Source organism: Macrotis lagotis, chromosome 2 (genome assembly GCF_037893015.1).
Source record: "Macrotis lagotis isolate mMagLag1 chromosome 2, bilby.v1.9.chrom.fasta, whole genome shotgun sequence".
NCBI lineage: Eukaryota > Metazoa > Chordata > Mammalia > Peramelemorphia > Peramelidae > Macrotis > Macrotis lagotis.
Window position 1 is genome coordinate 230,184,996 of NC_133659.1, and position 21,526 is coordinate 230,206,521.

Consider the following 21,526-nt stretch of genomic DNA (forward strand, 5'->3'; position numbering starts at 1 on the left):
TGAGACTGGATTTGAACCCAGGTACTCCTAACTCCAAGGCCTGTGCTTTATCCACTATGCCACCTAGCCACCCCAACATGAAGGACTTTGAATGCCAAACAGAGGATTTGAAAAATTGTATCCCAATAATTCCAAATGATTAATTGAAGTACAGAAGTATCCCTGTACTTTTCAGTCCATTGTGTGACTATAAATAGGGAATCAGTAGTGGTTATCTGGTGGAGGGACAACATATTTGTACTCATGCTGTAGAAGAACACTTTTGACTTGAGGATGTAATGGAGTTAGAAAAGAGAGACAAGACAGGAAGGGGCAGCTAGGTGGTACAGTGGATAGAGTACTGGCCTCAGAGTCAAGACAGGAGTTCAAATCCATCCTCAAACATTTGACATTGCCCACACTCAAAATCTAATTCATGTGCTTGTCATGGCATCACCTTCCTGATGTCATGATCTTCTTTGAAAATGAAGGACAAACATTATTAAGACAGGAAGACTCATCAGCAAGTTATTGTATACTTCAGGCATGAGGTAATAAGGGCTTGCACCAGAATGGTGGCAATGTTAGAGGAGAAATGGGGATGTAGTTTTAGGATCGTACATTTTTTTTTTGGACTGAATGGGGAAGAGTGAGCCACAATAGATAAATTATTAATAGAAATTATCATTACCATTAATTGGGACCCAAGTCTGCAATGGTCTAGTGGTGAGGAGACCAATGGACAGAAAAACCAATGTTATCATTCGAACTTCAGTGAGCTGTTGTAAAAACAATGGAAATTAATATATTATGATTCCATAAGCAAATCTGGAATAGTTAAGATGACATTGCTGAATTTAAACTTTGATTTTAAAAGAAAAATGCTTAGATTGAATATATTCTGAAACCAGAAAAAAATTCTAAATGATTAGTTGAAGTACAGAAATATCCCTGTCCCTTGTAAAGGTGTGGGTCATTGTAGGAAATCATTTGTGAAAGTATCTTTCTTTTCTAAATCTTTAATCAAGAATGCATGAATTTAGGTATATGTTGTTTGTCCTTTTTCAAAGAGGACCAAAGACATCATGAGGTAATGAGTTGTTCATGAATTGAATTAAAGTGAGGCAGAGTTGCACAAAGTCATCAGCCTTGATCTCCTAGAATCACCCTTTGGTGACTTTGGTGACTTTGGTGCCACTCTAGTGGCAGGATAAAAATCAAGATGACTAATGATGATCTGGGATGGAGTGGATGACCCAGGCATCTTTGATATCTGATGAAGCTCTAAGCTCTCTATGGAGAGCACCTGATTCAGCTTCCTACATGGCTAGTATAATAAATTGTTCTTATATCTCCATTCCACTGAAGAAAGTCTTCACTTGCTTGGCGTAGACATCCCACTAACTCATTGATAGGTGTGAGGCCTCTCAGTTACTGTCTACCCATCTGCCAAGATGGTTTTACCAGGGTGTGGCTGCAACTTCTTGGAGCCACAAATGAGTTGGGTGAATCAGGTAGGACACTAAGGCTGAATGAGCAGTTCTGTAAAGGGCTCAGTAAGCCCTCATAATAAAGGTGCTAGTTCTCCTGAACAGCCAAAATAACCCTTCCCCCATTCTCATAAAGATTTTATAAAGATTAGAAAATGATATAAAAATTATTAAATACTGATTTCCTCCAAATCTCCTTTTTTGGAGTCCTAGATTATCAAAAACGGCCCTGGATTAACAACATATTCCTAAATCCTTAAACCTTAAGACCTATAGCATAAAATGGAGAATGGGGTCAGCCCAAAAGCATGAAAGTGACTATGAGTTGGTTTTGATGATATTAAATAGCATGCTGTTGAGGGTAGTTTTGTACATGTTCAGAATTCCTAGTTTCAGATAATGGGTGGTGACATTTTCCTTCATTCTTAAAGAAAACCATGACATTAGGGATATGATACCATGATAAGCAAATGAATTGGATTTGTGTGAGGGGAGTGTTGTGTTATGTCACCAACCTTCCTTTCTCTTCTGGAACCATCTGAGTTCAGTGTCCAGAGATGGCCCTGGATGCGAGGCAGTTAGGGGTAAGTGACTTGCCCAAGGTCACACAGCTAATAAGTGTCAAATGTCTGAGGTCATATTTAACTCAGCTCCTCATTCCAGTGCTGGTGCTCTATCAACTGCCCTACCTAGCTGGTTGGTACTCTAAATAGGATCTGGAAGATTTGAGTTTAAATATAATCTCAGACACTTCTGTGTGACCCTGGGCAAATTGCTTGATGTTTCAAGACTCAGTTTCCTCATCTATGAAATGGGAAAAATAATCAAACTTACTTCACAGGGTTGTTGTGTGAATCAAAGGAGTTAACATATATAAAGTGCTTTGTAAGTCCAAAAGTACTACATAAATGCGAGCTAGCTATCATCAATTCTTTCTCTCCTCCTATCATCAAAACTACAAGTAATCATTTCATCTAAGCATTTGGATTTCTTTTGCATCTAATACTTTCTTTTATGTCACTCAATCTATAGCAACCTAGAGTTTCCTAATGAATGATCCCCATTAACTAACCTGAGCACTCATCAGTGTCACAGTCAATTTGATAATAGGTTCTTTGAATTGACTGGTTTAGTTAGTAATACAATATGATATATCTTGAATCAACCCATGGTTCTGGCAGCATTGTGCAAACACAGTGAAAGTTCTTACCCTTCCCTTATGAGTGAAAATATGATGAACAAGTTTCTGATTTTACCTTTTTTGGTCTTGCCAAAGATGATGTTAATCATCACCTTTCTATTAGGTCTCCACTAGTACTGTAAGGCCAACTGCAAAGATCTGTACCTTCAACCTGACTGTGACTATCGTATGTTAATCTACTTCATTGCCCATGAAGACAACTTTGGTGAACAGAAAGATGTATGAAGTTTCATATCAGCAAGGGGCTGATGGGAAGGGTAGTTTGTCGCAACAGGAAGGGAGAACTGAAAGAGAATGTCAAGGCAGAAACTGTGTGGGAGAGGGGATATCCAGAAAGTTTTTGTTTCTATGCTGAGAAGCTGTGGGCAGGAAGTGGTATGCACTATGACCATGAACTGAATATAATCACGAGCAGTTGCAACCTTGTCTAAAAACTGTTATGATTTTATCAGTGAAAATGACATTAAGGAAGTGGTATTATCATCTGCTTTGCTGATGTGTCTTCAGGACAATTGAACTTTTTCACACAACTTGCACCCCAAACCTTCCTCATTTTCCCTCATTAGAATGTGAAACACCTTGCAAAAAAAGGAACTCCATTACTTTTCTATCTATAGCCCCATGCTTACATATTTTAGAAATGGAACAAGTGTATAAAATTAATTTTTGAAGTGAATACTGTGTATTATTTTTAAAATTATAGATATATTCTTAGGTTATACTAAGAGATAACATGAAACTTGATTTTACAATCGTTATAACATTTAATACTAAAGAGAGTGATGGTATAAATAAAATGCTATTGTATTCATTCATTCATTCATTAGATTTGCTGCTTGCCTGGATGTATCTGCTTGCAACAATCATGGTATCACTACCCTTGAAGGCTTGTATTTTTTAAAATTGTCTGTATTTTTTATCATGAGAATTGTCTTCAAAGATTTTTGATGATATTCTTAGTGTTTGCTATAAAGGAATGGAGCACTCAGTGGAGGGATGATGGTCAAAAGGAAATCTAAGACCAATTCACTTGTTCTTACCTGCAAATATGCAACACTGCAGATCCTATAAAGCTTTGGAAAACAAGAAAAGCAGAGACTTTGGAGCATTTAAAAATTGAAAAATATCAAGGATGGTAATATTTTAATTTATTTCACTTTTCAAACTTCTAATCTCATTCTGAATGAAATTCATGTAGCAGGAAGAAGCATATTTCTACTGCTAAGTCTTCTAAAAATAGGTCCTTGGAAGCTAGCATCTTTAACTTGAAGAGATAAACATTGTTTAGAGGAAAGAATTGCAGCAAAGAACAAAGTTGTGTGGAGAGATATAGGGCTCCAGATGGTGTCCACTCTCCAGTAGAGGAAGACAACCTTGTCTAGTCTTTGCTTTTTTTCTGGGGGGAAAAACGATTTAAAAATGTAAACTAGGAGCATAGGAGTCTAAGAGTCTAAGAGTCCTGGTTGGAGACACCAAGTTCTTATTTTTCTTTAGTTGAAGAATTGTTTACTTTCTGGAAGTGTTCCAGTTTGTGATTCTGAGGAATGTGGCTGGTTGTGAGAGCAGGAAAATGGAGGATGGAGGCAGGAAGGAGAGAGAGGAAGAACAGAAGAAATAAAGAGCTATAGAAGAGTACAAACACATGGGATTTGAAGGTAGAAAGAGCTTTAAGAAAAAGAGGTGAGACATTTTGTTAAATAAAACAATTATTCTAGGAAGTAGAAAAACGGAGAAAGACCATTAAAGTGAGTTGAGTTTCATTCATGTGGAATATGTAGTATGGAAAGTAAAACTTAAAGAGCTAAGGAGGAATTTGATACAAATTAAACAAGTGTATAAAATTAATTTTTGAAGTGAATACTGTGTATTATTGTTTTAAATTACAGATATATTCTTAGGTTATACTAAGAGATAACATGAAACTTGATTTTACAATCTTTATAACATTTAATACTAAAGAGAGTGATGGTATTTTGAAAACTTTTGCTTTTCTGACCAATTGTTTTGAAATTACAAAATAATTTGAGTGAAGGAATCCTTATGAAATCTTTTTTTTGTTTCTCCATATAATGAAATTCTGGAGGAGGTGCTCTCTCTCAATCTACATATGCACTAATAGATTATAACCTAAAGGGGAATTAACTAGAATTTCCTCTTAGCAGAGGAAGAGGTATCCCTGAGAGGGTAGAGGGTAGAGAAATCCTTCTAATGCTATTTGATCATATTCCCATTTCAGTGTGTGATTTCTCCAAAAATCAATCACCAGTTATATCTTCAGTGCTAGTTAGAATCTCTCCTATATCACTGATCAACCCAATGATTCACGACCTTATATCAATTGATTAATTAATACAGTAGTTACTATACTATAGCTCAGGAAAGAAATTCAATCTGCCATCTATTATTGTATGACTTAGAAGTTTTTGCACTTTAAAATGACTTAATCATTATTATTTTAAAATGTAAAAGCCATTCATAACTTTGTGCTATGCAAAAGTCAACTGTAGACTAGATTTATCCCATTGGTCACAGCTTGCTGATCCTTGAATTAGCATAAGATATTGAAATGATATAATAGGACCCAAAGAACAAAACATCTCCCCAAACTGGGGCACTCTTTTCTTTATGCTTCTCCAGTGACTGGGGAGAATGTGTTCAAACTTAAAGTAGTTGCTAAAAAATGATTTGCCTACCAAGTTTACTTACATATTCCATGCTTTCTTACCTGACTTCCAGATGGACCAAGCAGGTCACTGGAACTTTACCAGACTTAACTGCCAGCAAACTCTGATATGGTTCCCTTACCTCTGATAGCTCATTCTTTCAATCTTTTAAAGTTCAGAAGGTCATAGCCACTTCCAAAAGCAGGTATACTCACAACAGAGATAAAAAACAACTGGGCTGTGTGCTTATGTTAAGTGAGAGTCTTAGGAGTTAGGGAATAGCTTTCTCTGTTGTTAATTTATTGGGCTTTCACTTCATTAAGGTAGTTGGTGTCCTCAACTGTGGAAATAGCTAAAATGACTTTTTTTGGGGGTGCTTAATATCTGCTTTGAGAGAACATGAGAATCAGAGAGAATAACTAGTCCTCCATCTTCTTCAGGTGGAAATATTCTCCTAATTGGTCTCCTTATGTCAATTTTCTCCCCACTACAATTCATTCTCCAATCAATTGTCAGAGTGAGTCGCTAGTGTCTATAATAGTTCCTGGTGATCAAGGGCTTGTGGCCCATCTCTCAACCAGGGACCCTCATAGGTTCATTCTCCTGGGAAATAAAGAAAGAAAGGAGGGAAGGAAAAAAAGTCCCTGTGGTGATTTTGAGTCATGTGACCCTCAATCTAGTCAAAGGGAAAATAACTTCTTAAGCCCATCTGGAGAAGAGAGCCTACAAGAGAATGGGAAGAGAAATATTCTATAAATGGAGCTATTCCTGTGGGAGTCAGAATTAGCTCAAAGACTAATCAAAAGGTCCTTTTTTCAACAAACATTAAGAAAATAGTTCCAGAATATCTAAAAATGCTCTGAAATGGACAATTCATTCCAAAACATCATAAACTTCCAAAAGTAGGTTCCCTCCTAGCCTCCATTGTAAATTTTATCAGGTAAAGCATATTCAATGCTCCTAAGACATGGCAACTTTAGGTCTATTAAATTTGTTTGTTGTTTGTCCTACATTTTTGAAGAGGAGTGATGACATCCAAGGTGTTGACTTTCTCTTGAATTTGATTGTTAACTAGGTAAAATTGTACAAAGTTGTCAGCCTCATTCTCTTCCAGAGTCAACAAAGTCCAGTGGCAAGACATAAGTCAGGACAACAGAATGGCTCAGGATACAGTGGATGATTTTGGTATCTTTGATAACACCAAAGCACTCTACAGCATCTCATTCATTTAATTTCATGACTGTTGAAACAAACTGTTCTCATCTGCCCCATTCCACTGGGGAAAGTCTTCACATGCCATCTCCCTAACTCACAGATAGATTTGAGATCTTCCAGTAGCCCTCAAGCACCTTTAGTTTGTCTACTGAGGCAGTTTTGCTGGGGTGTGGGTGCTGAGCAAACTACAGCTTTTAGAGGCACAGATAAGAGTTGGATGAATTAGGTGGACATCAAAGGTGAATGAGCAGCCCTGAATAGAGTTCAGCAAGTCCTCACACCAGAGTGCTAATCCTCCCACACACCCTATTAAATTTGTTCCAACATGTCCTGCACATATATATTTCCTAACACATAATAGGCAATTTATAAATCATTGTGATATACATATATATAAGCATATTCATGCATGCATAAATACATGTTTCAAGTCATCCATGAGGAATTAGAGAGTTAATAGCAGTTGAAGAGGGAAACCCCACTATCTGTACCAGAGAGCATCAAGGCAGTGAGATTTTCTGTTCTTTTCCTTAATAATGTCAATCATGACTACTGAACCAGTAAGAAGCAGAGACCTACTCTCCAGACAGATACGGATAAAGAGAGTGTATTCAAAGAAGAAAATAACTTCAAAGAGCATGACCCTTCACAGAAGAGAAGAAGCATCTATGGACTCATAAAAAAGTAGAGACTCTGGGAACTCAGCTGAACACCCCACCCAGCAGAGACAAAATATTCAAAAGAAACTACATGAGGATTCTATGAAAAGCAAAAGAATTTTTAGACTCCACAGTACCACTAGTTATGAGAAAACTTAGAACTATGAGTTTTCTTTGCTGTATGTCTGTCTTGCATGTGTTCCTTACTTTTTACCTCTCATGCATGCAATATATTTATAGAACTGCAGGTCCCAATGAGTTCCCTATTCCTGGAGTCAGGAAAAGGGGCAGACAGGCTCAATGTCTGTCTGCCTGTCCCTCACCTCTTTCCTTTTCTTCCCTCTTTCACTCCCTTCACTTCTCCTACCCATCCCCCAGTATCCTGCATGCATGGAGGTGTATGAAGGATGGAAAGAATATCAGCCCAACTGATTGGATGCATTTGGAAAACATGTAAAATGTGTAATAACTGGGGACCTCTCCCCTCGTTGAGGGAGGGAATATGGACACTTTGCCACTTGGTGCATATTTGTTTAGAAGTGATATCACTTCATTGTTTTGAGAGAGAAAAATATCAGCATAACTAACTATATAACACTCAGAGGAGAAGATATTTCTGGTTGAAGACAGTCTTTCTCTGGGAACATCCTGGTTATTTCAGCCTTGCTCTTTATGGAAACACTGCTTGTCTCAAAACACTCAGAGGAGTGTGGCAAGGGACTCTCTCTCAGAACATTCCAGTTCTCTCTCTCTCTCTCTCTCTCTCTCTCTCTCTCTCTCTCTCTCTGGAAATGTATTTATGATCAATGTGGGAATTTATTTAGTCTCAGAATACTGAAAAGGCAAAATACTTGTAGTAAAAGTGACAATATTTGAATAGCAATTCAATTTGCCTCAAACTTGGACTTTGCGAAAGCTAATTTTGTTTGAAAAAAGCTCAGTCCTCTCATCTTGGTCATGTTCGGTTAGAAATAAAGGTAAATTGAAGCAAATACAAAAAAAAGCCCAGGGCCCAACTTTATGGGTCCCTTATTAAATTAGTAAATTATCTTGTGAAGGGCTAGATAAGTCTACTGGTTGATTGTTAAGTGGAAATATACCAGTTTGTGAGTTATATAGAATTAGGAGTGCAATCAGGGTTATCTGTAAAGCCTCGTGTAGCAGCCACTCTCTAAGGACTCAGTCTGTAAATACAAAGTACAAGTTAGTGAAGTATTATAGAATAAATGTGCAGTTTTCTAAGAAAATAAAAGCCACTTGTTGTGAACTTCCTCTTCTTTCCTAACTTAAATCTCAAACTTCATATCTCTCCTTTATATTTTCTCTCTTCATTCTCTGTCTCACTATCTACATTCAAGTAAGCAGTACTGGAAAAGATTAGAGAGTTATATGGTTTTAACAGTACAGTTCCAAAACACTAGAATCCCTAGGAATACTGTTTAAAAAACAATAGTGACATAGAGCACTAACCCTGGAATCAGGAGGCCTGAGTTCAAATCCCACCTAGACACTTAATAATTATCTAACTGCATGACTTTAGGCAAGTCACTTAATCCTATTGCCTTGCCAAAAAAACCCCAAACAAACCCAATAGTGACTTTTCCTTCTAGATTACCTTAAATAATTTTTATATATGTATATGTATACACACACACATATACCTATTTATATAAGAACATTTTGGCCCCGAGTAGGTGGTTATTCCTTTAAGGAAACTAAGATAGCTCTGTTTCCCTACAGAGAAATACCAAAGAGTCACTTAACAAGGAAAACCTTTGGTATATGTATGTCATGGAACACTATTGTTCTATTAGAAACCAGGAAGGATGGGAATTCAGGGAAACCTGGAGGGATTGCATGAACTGATGCTGAGTGAGATGAGCAGAACCAGAAAAACACTGTATACCCTAGCAGCAACATGGGGGTGATTATCAATATTGATGGACTCAATAATTCCATCAGTGCAACAATCAGGAGCAATTTGGGGCTGTCTGCAATGGAGAATACCATCTGTATCCAGAGAAAGAACTGTGGGAGTTTGAACAAAGACCAAGGACTATTACCTTTAATTTAGGAAAAAAAAACCTGATATCTTAATTGTCTGATCTTGCTATTTCTTATACTTTATGTTTCTTCCTTAAGGATATGATTTCTCTCTCATCACATTCAATTTGGATCAGTGTATACCATGGAAACAATATAAAGGCTGGCAAATTGCTTTTTGTGGGGGGTGGGGGGGAGGGAAGTAAGATTAGGGGAAAAATTATGAAACAAAATAAATAAAATCTTTAAAAAAAGATGTATGTTCAATAAATAAATAAAATAAAAAATTAAATTTTTTTTTAAAAAAGGTGTATTCTCCTTGAGGGCAGGCACTATTTCTTTTGTCTTTGCATCTGCATCATTTAGCATGGTATGTGTGCTTGTGTGTATATGTGTGTGTGTGTGTGTGTGTATGTGCACACACATGGCATGCATGCAAGCACATGAACAATTAATAAATGCTTGTTGATTGATAGGAGTGAAGACAGTACAGCAGATCCAAGGGGCTCCTCCTTATATTTACTTGATCTTCTATTATTCCATGAATGTTATGTTGATCTCCCCAACTAGATTGTAAATTTTTGGAAGACAAAAATCTTCCCTGGTATACATTTGATATACAATACCAGGAACATAGCAACTTCTCGATAGCTGGTTGATTGAAAAAAATCTCCTTAGTTCATCAACCATACTTGGCTTAGAGTTCTAATTTGGCTCATGCATTATTTGTAAATAATCTGGAACTGATGAGTAAGGTGTTTTCTTGTTGGTAACCAACAACACAATTCTCTTTATAATTGTGTCTTGTAGCCAGAAATTTCCTTCTTCCTTCACACAGAGCAGGAAATTCTACCTGATTAGGAAGTGATACATGAATTGTCTACCTATTATGACACTGACTGAACTCGGGTTTATGCCCTACATATATCTCTATTTGGATAAACAGGGAATGTCTCTTTGCTCTTTACCCCCTAAAGAGGGATTCCTATTGAAATAAAACTAAAAAATACTGGAATTTAGATCATCATATAATTGATCCATATAGTATAATTTGGATTCAGCCATTTCAAGAATATTTCCTATGCAAAGTCACTTCAGTTTGTCCAATGACTTTCAAGGATTTTTCATACTCAATTGAAAAATCTTTGATTGAGACTTGTTCTCTCTAGGCTAAGGTCTTGAAGGCTCAGCACCTTATCTTTCCTTTAAAGGGGGAGAGGTAATTTTTCTAATGACACAGTGTCCTTTGCATATATATATATATATATATATATGCAATATATATGAACTCTTTGAGTAACAGACTGTTATGTTTTCTTCATTTCCATATGTCTAGAACCATAGCACAGTTCCTTGTATTTAAAAAACACTTAGTAAATGTTGTTTGAATTGAAGTATAGGCATAGATAGATGGATGACACTAAGTGATATACCTTCAGGGTTGTTTCTGATATAGAGATGACTTGTGGCACATTTTAATTCTCCATGATATTTCAGATATCACTGAAAAAAGGTATATTAGTATTTGGTAGACTCAATTACCTCAGCTATTATGATAAGAACACACTTCTCAACAAAATTTGTTGGAAAGATCAGAAAGAAGTTTGATAAAAATTAGTCATAGGCCAACATCACTTACCATTTATTTATATAAAACACAAATCAGCATGTGACTTAGCTATAAAGGGTGACAACAAAACAGATTAGAGGAACTAGAGAGAAAATATCAGTCAGACATGGATAGGAGAAGAGCTCATGATCAAATAAGACAGAGAGATGATTATAAAAGGTAAAATGAACAATTTTACATACATAAAATTTAAAAGATTTTGTATAAGGAAAAGCAAAAATGTGAAATATCTTTGTAGCAAGTATTCATTTCAAAGGTCTTGTTTCTAAGATATATAGAGAAATATTCAAATTTATAAGAATAAGAATCATTACCTAATTGATAAATGGTCAAAGGATATGAATAGATAGTTTTTAGAGGAGGACATCAAATAACCTTATTAAAAATGCTTTAAATAACTAATATTTAAAGAAGTATAATGAGGTACTATTTTACATCCTTCAGATTGACAAAATTGACAAAAACCAGAAATGATAAATGCTATAGGGCCTGTGAGAAAATGGTTATATTAATGCATTATGAGTGGAATAATGAACTTGTCCAACCATTCTTCAAAGCAATGTAGAACAATGTCCCCCAAATTATTAAACTGGGCATACTTACTCTTTGACCCAGAAATACTATTAAGTCTGTGTTTCAAAGAGATCAAAGAAAAAAGATTCATATATACAAAAATATTTATAGTAACTTTCTATGTTGGTAAAGAAGTGGAACCCAAGGGGATATCCATAGCAGAACCAGTTATGGTATATAAATGTGATAGAATACTATTTTGCTATAAAATATGATGAAGGGAATAAGTCTGAGAAGATGTATATGAACTGATGGAGGCAAAGAAAGCAAAACCAGAACAGTTTCTACAATAACAGCAATATTGCAAAGATCAGTTCTAAAAAACTTAGCTCTCTGATCAACATAGTGATCTAGAAATGATTCCAGAAGATTCATGATGAAATTTGCTACCCATCTCCTGACAGTGTTAATGGCATTGGAGTACAGAAGGAATTTTTTTTACTTGATCAATGTGGGAATTTATTTTTCTTGACTATATATATTTGTGAATGACTTATGATTTTCTTGCCTTCTCAATAGGGGAGGAAGGAGAGGAGAAAGAAGGTTGATCTTTGTGAAAATAAAAAATTGAATTAAAATAAGAAAATGGTAAAGCATTTTTTTCAGGACCAGGTTACCCAGATTTGATTCTATAAATTCATTAAGGTCACCTAAGTACTCTTTTATAATCTCCTCACTTGGGTTTAAAGTATTTTTATTCTGTTTTTCCCAGCCCAAAGATATTTATCTTTGCAGAGAAAATTGTAGCAAAGAGAAGAGTTAAATAGTTCTATTCCTTCCCAAACTGTTTATCACTGGACTCCTAAGCATACCTGTTTTTGATCTTCCTTTTATTTGCCTCCATTGCTCCCATTTTAGGTGCTCGCTACCTGTGACCTTGGCCAAGATATTTCTCTTCCTCTCTGTAAAATGAGGCATTGAATTACATCATCTCTAAAGCCCCTTCAGATTTTAAATCTCATGATCCAATAAGTAAACTAGTTATTTTTCATTTGAGAGCATGAAAATGGGTGATGGAAAGAAGTTATAACTTTTCCAGAGTTTGAGGAGGAAGAGTTTTTAGTGTGAACTTTTTTTTCCTGAGGGCAAAAAGCTAGCATTTAGGGGTGGTTAGGTGGCACAGTGGATAGAGCACCGGCCCTGGAGTCAGGAGTACCTGAGTTCAAATCCGGCCTCAGACACTTAATTACCTAGCTGTGTGGCCTTGGGCAAGCCACTTAACCTCATTGCCTTGCAAAAAATAAAATCATAAAATTTTAAAAATTAAAAAAAAGCTAGCATTTGCAAGGCTTTGATTGGTTCAACAACTGAACTCTTTGCTAGTTCCAGATGTAAAAGTACAGACTTCAGTTCCTGTTGAATAAAAAGGGTCCATAGGAGGCCCCCCTCCCCGAACGTCAGGAGGTGTGTGTGTGTGTGTGTGTGTGTGTGTGTGTGTGTGTGTGTGTGTGTGTGCAATCTATAGTGTCACTGGTACCTAGGAGTAAATAAACCACAGATGTGGAGGTACAAACTTTTAGGCTGCTATAGCTCAGACATTTCCTTACCTACTCACAGAAGGGCTGACCCCTAATGTTGTTGCTGTTGTATAAATTAAGCAGGGACTATAAGGCTTTGGAATCCCTTAAACTCTTCTCATTTTCATTTCTCTCTTGCCTGAGGAAGTTGCAGAAAGCAGCTCTAGAAAAATTCTCTGTGTCTTTTAAGGAAGGGGAGGGGTTGGATAAGGAAGCTGGAACTGAAAGTCTTTGAAGATAACTAGACCTTTCCAGAAGAGTTCAGATTTAGATGGGATTAAGTGAGGGACTCTAAGTGGATGGCAAGTTAAGGAAGATTTGTGCTGTATAAGTAATTCATGACATTTTAGTAGTAAAGACACAGGGAAATGTGGATGAAGTGTGCCGCAAACTCTTCAGAGAATTGTGCCGGGTCTTGTGAAAGTTCAGAGAGGAAGATGCTCTCAAGAATGAAGAGTGTGGTGCCTGGGAGGACTGCAGAAGGACTTTTTTCTTATTCCTCTACCTCCCCAATGGATGCCTTGACTCTCCAGGAAACCAAGGTGCTGCTTTCCCATAAGAAGCTCTATTTACCAGCTTTTGCTCAATGTTTCCTTTTATTGATCCTGCAGTTTTCAGTCAAACCGGTAAGAAACTTTTAAAAAAATTTTTAAGCAAAGAAACAAGACCCATGAAAGTTGTGATAAATGGGGGCTTCTAATCCTGCAATTTCTACTTATTCCTTTTATGAATTTGAATAAGTAACTTTAATTTTCTTGGTCTCAATTTGCTCATCTCTAAAATGAAGGGTTTACATAAGATGGATCTCTAAAGGCTTCTTCCAATTTTAAATCTACTACTCTATAGAGAACCAATGTTCCCTGATTCTGTAGCCAATGGATATTATACTCCATCTCATTGCCTCACAAAATTACAGAATGGCAGGGTTTTTTTTTTAATTTTAGAATGAGATAAACCATTTAAAATTGTATGCACTATAATCTATATCAACCCTTTTTCTTGAAATAAAATTTAAGAGGCATCTCCTTTCTCAAGCATTATTTTCAGCATTAGAGACCTTGAAGAAAGTAGCATCTTAGATCATAGAGATGTAGAGGATCTTGGAGGCCATTTAGTCCCAAACTCTCATTTTAAAGACGAAGAGACTGAGGTGAGGCTAAGAGCAGTTAAGTGACTCACCTTAGGTTCTACAGTGAGTAGCAGAGGTGGAATTTGACCACAGGTACCCTGATTCCTTGCACCCTTTCCACTAATTTTTCATTAATTTGTTATGTGACCCTATTCAGGCATCAATAGCCTCATCTCTAACATGAGGACCTTGGATTAGATGCTTTCTAAGGACTCTTTTATCACTAACATTCTGCAATTCACAGGTAACATACAGTCTTGGAGAGTTGCCTGAGGCATATTAAGAGACTTGATCATGACCACAGAGCTAACAAAGTGTCAGAGATGGGCTTGGACCTCAGATCTTCTTAACTTCAAGTACATTCTTCTATTCATTAATATACTGAGGGTTGGAATCATTTGTAAAATGCTCGGATTTTTATTTTGTGCTTTAGAATATTACTTTTTCTTGAGCATCTACTTTTTAGGACTTCTTTTGAACACTGACTTGGGGTTGGACAAAGATAACTCTATCTTTAGAATGGCAATATTACCAGACAACCAAGGTTTTGCCCAAAGTTTTGACATCCTGGGTGCCTTCCTTTCTACCTGCTTCTAGGGTGTTGACTCCAGACTGCTGTTCCCTGCTCCTTCCACTTCCCATGGCTGTAGGTACCTCTTCTGGGGTCATCTGACTACGAGGTTAGAGCATACACTCTGTCACCTGGCCTAGAGATCTTTAACATAAAGAAAGAACAGGATAAGAAAGGAATCAATCAAAGAAAAAAAAGTTCTTAGAATTGGGGCCAAAAGTTGCGTTTCCACCTCCCCTTAAACCATTAAAAAATTCTTTAAGTTTAGGTCCTGTGTTTCACAACTTTCCCAGTCTTCCTATCGCTAAGCACAGTGTGGTCCACCAAGTAAGCTCTTAACTCAATGTTTGTTTATATTAATTTAGATAAAGTTTATTTGTTTTCTTTGAAATAACCTCCCTATCCCCTTATTGTCCAGCTGTAATCAATTGAGGAAGGCGCTATTTCAGACTCAGGGTCTTGAGACATTTTCCCACCATTATAATTTGAACTCTTGAGTGGATATAGCTTCTTCTCCACTTGGACTTTGGTTCACAGTTTATGTCATTCTGAGGCCTCTTCTGACTAAGAACAAGCTGCTTTCTCCTCTCATTTCTCCCTACCCTCTCATACCTATCTAGTCCAGTTCCATGTCTCTCCCAATGCCCATTCTTTTTATACATCTTTTTCTACCAGGCCTTGTGGAACTTGCCTCTATGTATAACTTTTCAGCATCCCTTCCAACACTTGATATTCATTGAGACCTAGATGAAAACATTCCATGCCCAAAATGGTCACTCCATCTCTCATACCCGTTGAAATACAGTCAAAATGAGAAGTTGACAATGCCAATTTTAGGTATCCCACTGCCCCCATCACTCAGCAACCATTCTCTAAGTCCTTGTAATATCATATATGTATACTTCCAGGGCTTTCTCCCACTCAATTCTTTACATCCTCTGTCTCTAAGCTATATTGATAGTCCACAGGAATAGTAGTAACATGGTACCCTCTCTTCTCAATTTGCTCTTAGTGCAAGAAATCTTAAATATAGATTTGTATATCATAGTTTTTTTTTCAAAATTTAACCTCAGAAGCATTATTATTATTTTGTAAATTTGGAGATAAGTTTTGACCATGTCAGATCCAGGTAGAATCCTTATCTTTTGAATTTTAATACTCAATGGAGAGCAACAAGCCTCCATACTTCCGATGGCTGTCATCTTCCTCCACTTAGCAGGTCATCTGGTGATGATGATGATTTTTTAAAAATTATTTTTATGAGGGAAATATAAAAACTTTAAAAAAAATCTCCATTTATCACATTCAACTTAGATCAATGTATACCATAGAAACAATGTGAAGACTAACAGGCTGCTTTCTTGGGGGGGGGGGGGATGAGAAATGAGAATAGGGGAAAAATTGTAAAATTCAAAATAAATAAATAAATTTTAAAAAATCTCGATTCAAATAAACCCAAAAGAGAGGTAAAATACAATGAATTAACAAATGACAATGAAAGCAAATTAAATGCTCATGTTCTGTGTCTTTGTCCAGGCACATCCCAAGTTCCATCACTTTTGGACTTATTTTCCTTTCTTCTTCCCCCTCCCCCTTCCTATTTAGTTATAAAGTGCAGCATAGTAAATAGAGTCCTGGACTCTGAGTCAGGAGAAACTGGGTTTAAATCCTTCCAGTTACACTTATCAACTGTGTGATCTTGGAATATAAACCCTATTTTCCTCAGATCTTATCTGCTAAGTCATAGAAGATTTTCAAACTGTGTGTTGTGAAGGGAGCTACTATACTGGGAGTTCTGCACACTGATGAAATCATAGATGATAATATATAACATTTATACATACTGTGGGGTATACTAGGTGGCACAGTAGATAAAATACCAGTCCTAGAGTCAGGAAGACTTATCTGCCTGAGTTCAAACCTAGCCTCAGGCGCTTATTAACTCTAACCCTGGGCAAGTCACTTGACCCTGTTTACTTCAGTTTCCTCATCTGTAAAATGAGCTGGAGAAGGAAATAGCTTGGGCAGCTAGGTGGTGCAGTGGATAAAGCACCGACCCTGGAGTCAGGAGTACCTGGGTTCAAATCCGGTCTCAGACACTTAATAATTAATTACCTACCTGTGTGGCCTTGTGCAAGCCACTTAACCCCATTTTGCCTTGCTAAAAAAAAAGGAAATAGCAAAATTCTCCAATATCATTGCCAAGAAAACCCCAAATGGGATTATAAAAAGTCAGGCACAGCCAAAACCACTTAACAAAAACAATAAAATTCATACTTTGAGGTTTTTCAGGGTGTTTTACACTTTTATTTCATTGATGACACAACAAACTTCTGAGGTGGGTACTATTTTTATCCCTATTTTACAGATGAGGAAACTGAGACTGAGAGATATACATGACATCCTAGGGTTACACAGCTAGTAAGTCTCCAAGAAGAGATTCAAACTGGATGTTCTGAGTCAAAGTCCAATGGTTTCTCCCATTTTTCAAGTATTTGTATATCCTTGTAGTCAGTGCTTATGTAGCTATGATTCTACTGACTGGTGACTGAAATTGCTATGGATATACTGAAAGTCAGTACTAGAAAGGATTTAGAAAATAACCAGTCCTCCTCTTGTTCATTTTGTGGAGTTAAGAAAATGGATTGTTGAGGGAGAAATAACTTGTTAATACAACTAGAACTGGAAGGGATCTCAGAAATCTTTATTCTACTGTTACAAAGGACACATGGATAATAAGTGGCAGATTCAACTTTGAACTAAGGTATTCTGTCAGTAAAGGGAAGCTAAGATTCAAACCCCACTTTTGGCAAGTAGATTTTTAGAGTAATTAAGTGGCACAGTGGATAGAACATCGGACCTGGAATTAGGAAGACTCATCTTCCTTCCTAAATTCAAATCCAGGCTCAGACACTTATTAGCAGTGTGACCTTGGCAAGTCACTTAACCTTTTTTGCTGCAGTTTTCTCATCTGTAAAAATGATCTTGAGAAGGGAATGGCAAATCATTTCAATCTTTGTCAAGAAAAGGGTAACAAAGAGTCAGGCATAATTGTAATGACCGAACTTCCTGAATCCAGGTTCAGTGCTCTATCCACTGTACCATCTACCTGCCTTTTCCTCAGCATGTAAATATAATGGCAACTATAAGGAGTAGTTTTAGGGTAGAATGATGAAGTAAAATCAACTACAAATTAGAACTATCTAACACAACCTAGCTTTCAGGATCAAAACCATAAATTCCCAAGTTTCCTAGACTCTTGAAGATCCTGGTCATGCAACAGTATCCTATGATTATGCTTAGACTCCTGGAGGAAGAAAAGTTCTCTTCTTCAAAAGGTTATAGCACTTGATTGGAATTCAGGACCTCTGGATTCTGGACCTCACAATCCATTTCATCTCTCTAGACCTCAGTAGCTTTGATGTAAAATGAGATTTGACTAGATGATCTCTAAATTCCCTTCCAGTTGATGTTTTATGGGTCTAAGGTGGGGAAAACCTGGCCTAACTTTTTTCTTCCCCCAGGATGCCATATGGGAAGCAATTCAAAATACTAACTTGGTTGAGCCACTGGCTGAGAAGGAAAGGAAACATTGGGTATAATTTAATGCCAGAAAATCTGTGCACATTTGATGACAAGATCAATAAATTCAGTTGTCAGTGAGGGGAAGAAATAGAGGGGAAAAAATGAAAGAATCACAACCATCATCCTGCTTGAATGAAAAGCAAATCAACAAACTTTTATTAAGTGCCTACTATGTATTAGTTTCTAAGAATGCAAATACAAAAAAATCAAACTATATTTTAAAGAAGAAAATTGTCCCTAACCATTTCTTATTAAGTGAATTTTATAAAGACTTCTTACCACTACACTCCCCACACTTATTTATATTCCACACCAGGCAAGGATCTATAAGCAAAATTAATCATAGGAGTCTATGAAGACTTCTAGAATAAACATACTAGGGAAAATAAAAACATTTTGTACCCAAGAGAATGATCACTAAATGGTTGGAAAAAAACCAGGAATTGAAGCCCAAAGGGAATAAGATGAGATTCAGGTTATTTATCACTCTCCCACTCCAAAAAAAAAAAAACCTAGTCAATGTAGTTTACTGTAACATCATGAAGTCATAAAAAAGAACCACAAATACCAGAATGATTACCTTGTGACAAGAGTTTTTCCAGTGTGTATTCATACCAGAGGTATCACCAATCCTATTGCTTATAGAGGATTTACACCAAACATACAATTAAAACTAAAGATTGGCTGGTGAATACAAGAAAAGGGAAATAGGGTTAAGTGACTCGCCCAGGGTCAGATAGCTAGTAAGTTTCTGAGGTTAGATTTGAACTCAGGAAGGTGATTCTTCCTCCTCCTGGCCTGGTACTAATCCACTGTGCCACCTAGCTCCCCTGAAAAATCAACGTATTAGAAGTAGGATTTGAACACTTTGAGATCAGAACACCCTGTCAGGGAAGGATCAACCTTGAGTTTGATACCTTAGACCATTGGAAGACTATAAACTAAACCACAATATTTGCTGTCTGTGTAACCCTGACCAAGTCATTTAACCTCTGCCTAACTTTGTTTCCTCATCTGTAAAATGCAGGTAGTAAAGGGTTACTGTGAAGATAAAATGAGAATTAAAATTTTTTTAAAATACTATATAAATATTAGCTATTATTATTAGTTAAATGAGTGCTAATTTATCAGACCTAGCTGATAAGATTGACCATAAAGCAAGTGTCATCAAAGACTACTCTTCAAGAAATGATTTATCAAGTGACCTTGGACCAATAATTTCCCTCTTTGGAGCTTAGTTTTCTCATCTGAAGGATTACAGCATTGAGTTGAATGCAATATAAAATCTTTGTCAATTCTACCATTCTCTGAATTTAAGGGACTTGACATTACTGGTCAGGGACCATTTAGTGTATTAACTGGAGTTTCAAATTTTCTTCAGAGGCTATAGGAAAAAATTACAACTAAATCCTCATAGAGAGTTTGCTACTTTAAATATTTATATCATATTTTATGCTGAGATAGTATTTAGAGAAATGAAGCTCTTAAAAATAGCAACACCAATTATGTTTTTTTATAATTACTATCATTCTTATTGTCATTGTTTAATATAATGAATACTTCATACCCTGGAAGGTGGTACTGTGTACTAGACTGGGTAATAGGGAGATGGCAAAGAGCTTCTCTTGGATTGCTTCATATACTTTTTTATCTGGATATATTTTATATGCTGAGTAATAAATTTATAAGAAGTAGGTTATTCAAAGGAGTTCTGATCTATTTTATGAGTCTCCCCAGTAACATTGAGATTATAGGGTATAAATCATAAGAGGCATCTGAAGGATACTCTGTTGTTTATGAGAAAAAAGCTGATGCAGCAACTTGTTCTCTTTTGTTCTTTCTTCCCAGACTTCATTTCAGAGGGTAATTTAGGTAATTCAGTGGATGGAGTATTGTACCTGGACTCAGAAAGATTTGAGTTCAAATCTAGGCTCAGACATTTTCTTAAGTAACCCTGGGCTTAATTACTTCCTGCCTCAGTTTTTTTCATCTGTAAAATGGGAATAAGTATTACACCTACCTTCCAGGATTGTTTCAAGAAAAAACTGAAATATATATATATACATATATATATGTATATATATATGTATATATATTTGTAAAGAGTTTTGTAAAGCTTAAAACAAATATACATACTTGTTATCATTAGAGGACAGTTCAACATTCAACAGAGATTATGGGAGATTATACCTGAGCATAAAATAGAGTTCAGATACTAGACTTTCTAGAGAGAAAAGGGAATTTCTTGATTGAAGGTATTCCTCTGAGATAGAAGAGGATGGTTCACATAGTGGAAAGGGATGGCTTGTACAGAAAATCCAAAGCGTGCCTACTTTAGTGAGAAATCTAAATTATAGGGTAACAAACATTAAAAGTCCAGGAGGGGCCATATGGCAACATCCTGGGAGAAAGTTATGGATTTGCTAATATGTCAAAAGATTGTCCCATTGATAACTACAAGCTAACAATTTTTCTAAGGGAATCTGGGGGTTATTTGAGAGTTTCACGTGTTTCTCTGTTTCTAGGTACTTAGTGACTTCTTTGTTTTCTGTAGGGGTAAAATAAAGTCAAAATAATTATAAACATTGAAACCATGAATGACTGCATAGGATTAGGTACTTTGTTGCCCACAATGGAGGAAATTTGACTTACATGAAAGTAAGACTATTAACGTGAGTCTAGTCCTTAGTGCTCAAGAATTGAGGCAATAGGTTACAAATGGAAAAAAAAGTACAAGAAAGAAAGTCAAGAGAATAGGGAAAAAGTCTGGATTCCACCACAGTGGCTGTGGGTGAGGAGAAGCAAATACATGGCCAGTGAATGTGGGGGATACTGCAGGGAGCAAGAACATTTTCAGGACAGTGTGGCTAGGAGCCCTAAATGTGACTTTAGGGCGGAGAGGAATCCATGAGGTTAAGCCTCCAAATGAAATTCAGAAAATAAAAGCAGTAAGGAGGCCTGGAGGACTAGGTCAATATTACCCATAACACAGGATTAAAACTTGATTATAATAATAATTATTATAATAACGAGCTGCTAAAAATAAAATGAAACAAAATAAAAATGAGGAAACAAAAGAAAAAGAACCCATTTATAGATAGCTACTTTGGTGTAAAAGAAGATCTGGGATTTATAATCAGAGGAAGATAGTGAGGTTAAAAAAAAGATCATGCCTACTTCAAAGACTAACATGAAATGGTCACAAGTCATTTTTTAAAAAAGAGTTCCTGGAAGAACTTAAAAAGGAATTCAAAGATCAGAGAAAATGAGG

At 36.4% G+C, this 21,526-nt stretch overlaps 1 protein-coding gene across 1 annotated transcript in view; it reads left to right on the plus strand.

Moving 5' to 3' along the window:
• The first annotated feature begins 13,288 nt into the window (after nt 1-13,288).
• Nucleotides 13,289-21,526, plus strand: part of GLP2R (glucagon like peptide 2 receptor) — a 79,125-nt gene continuing 70,887 nt past the window's right edge. Inside the window, exon 1 of the mRNA XM_074220640.1 lies at nt 13,289-13,596. Coding sequence (XP_074076741.1) covers nt 13,339-13,596 — 258 coding nt within the window. The 5' untranslated portion in view covers nt 13,289-13,338. The remainder of the gene's footprint in view (nt 13,597-21,526) is intronic.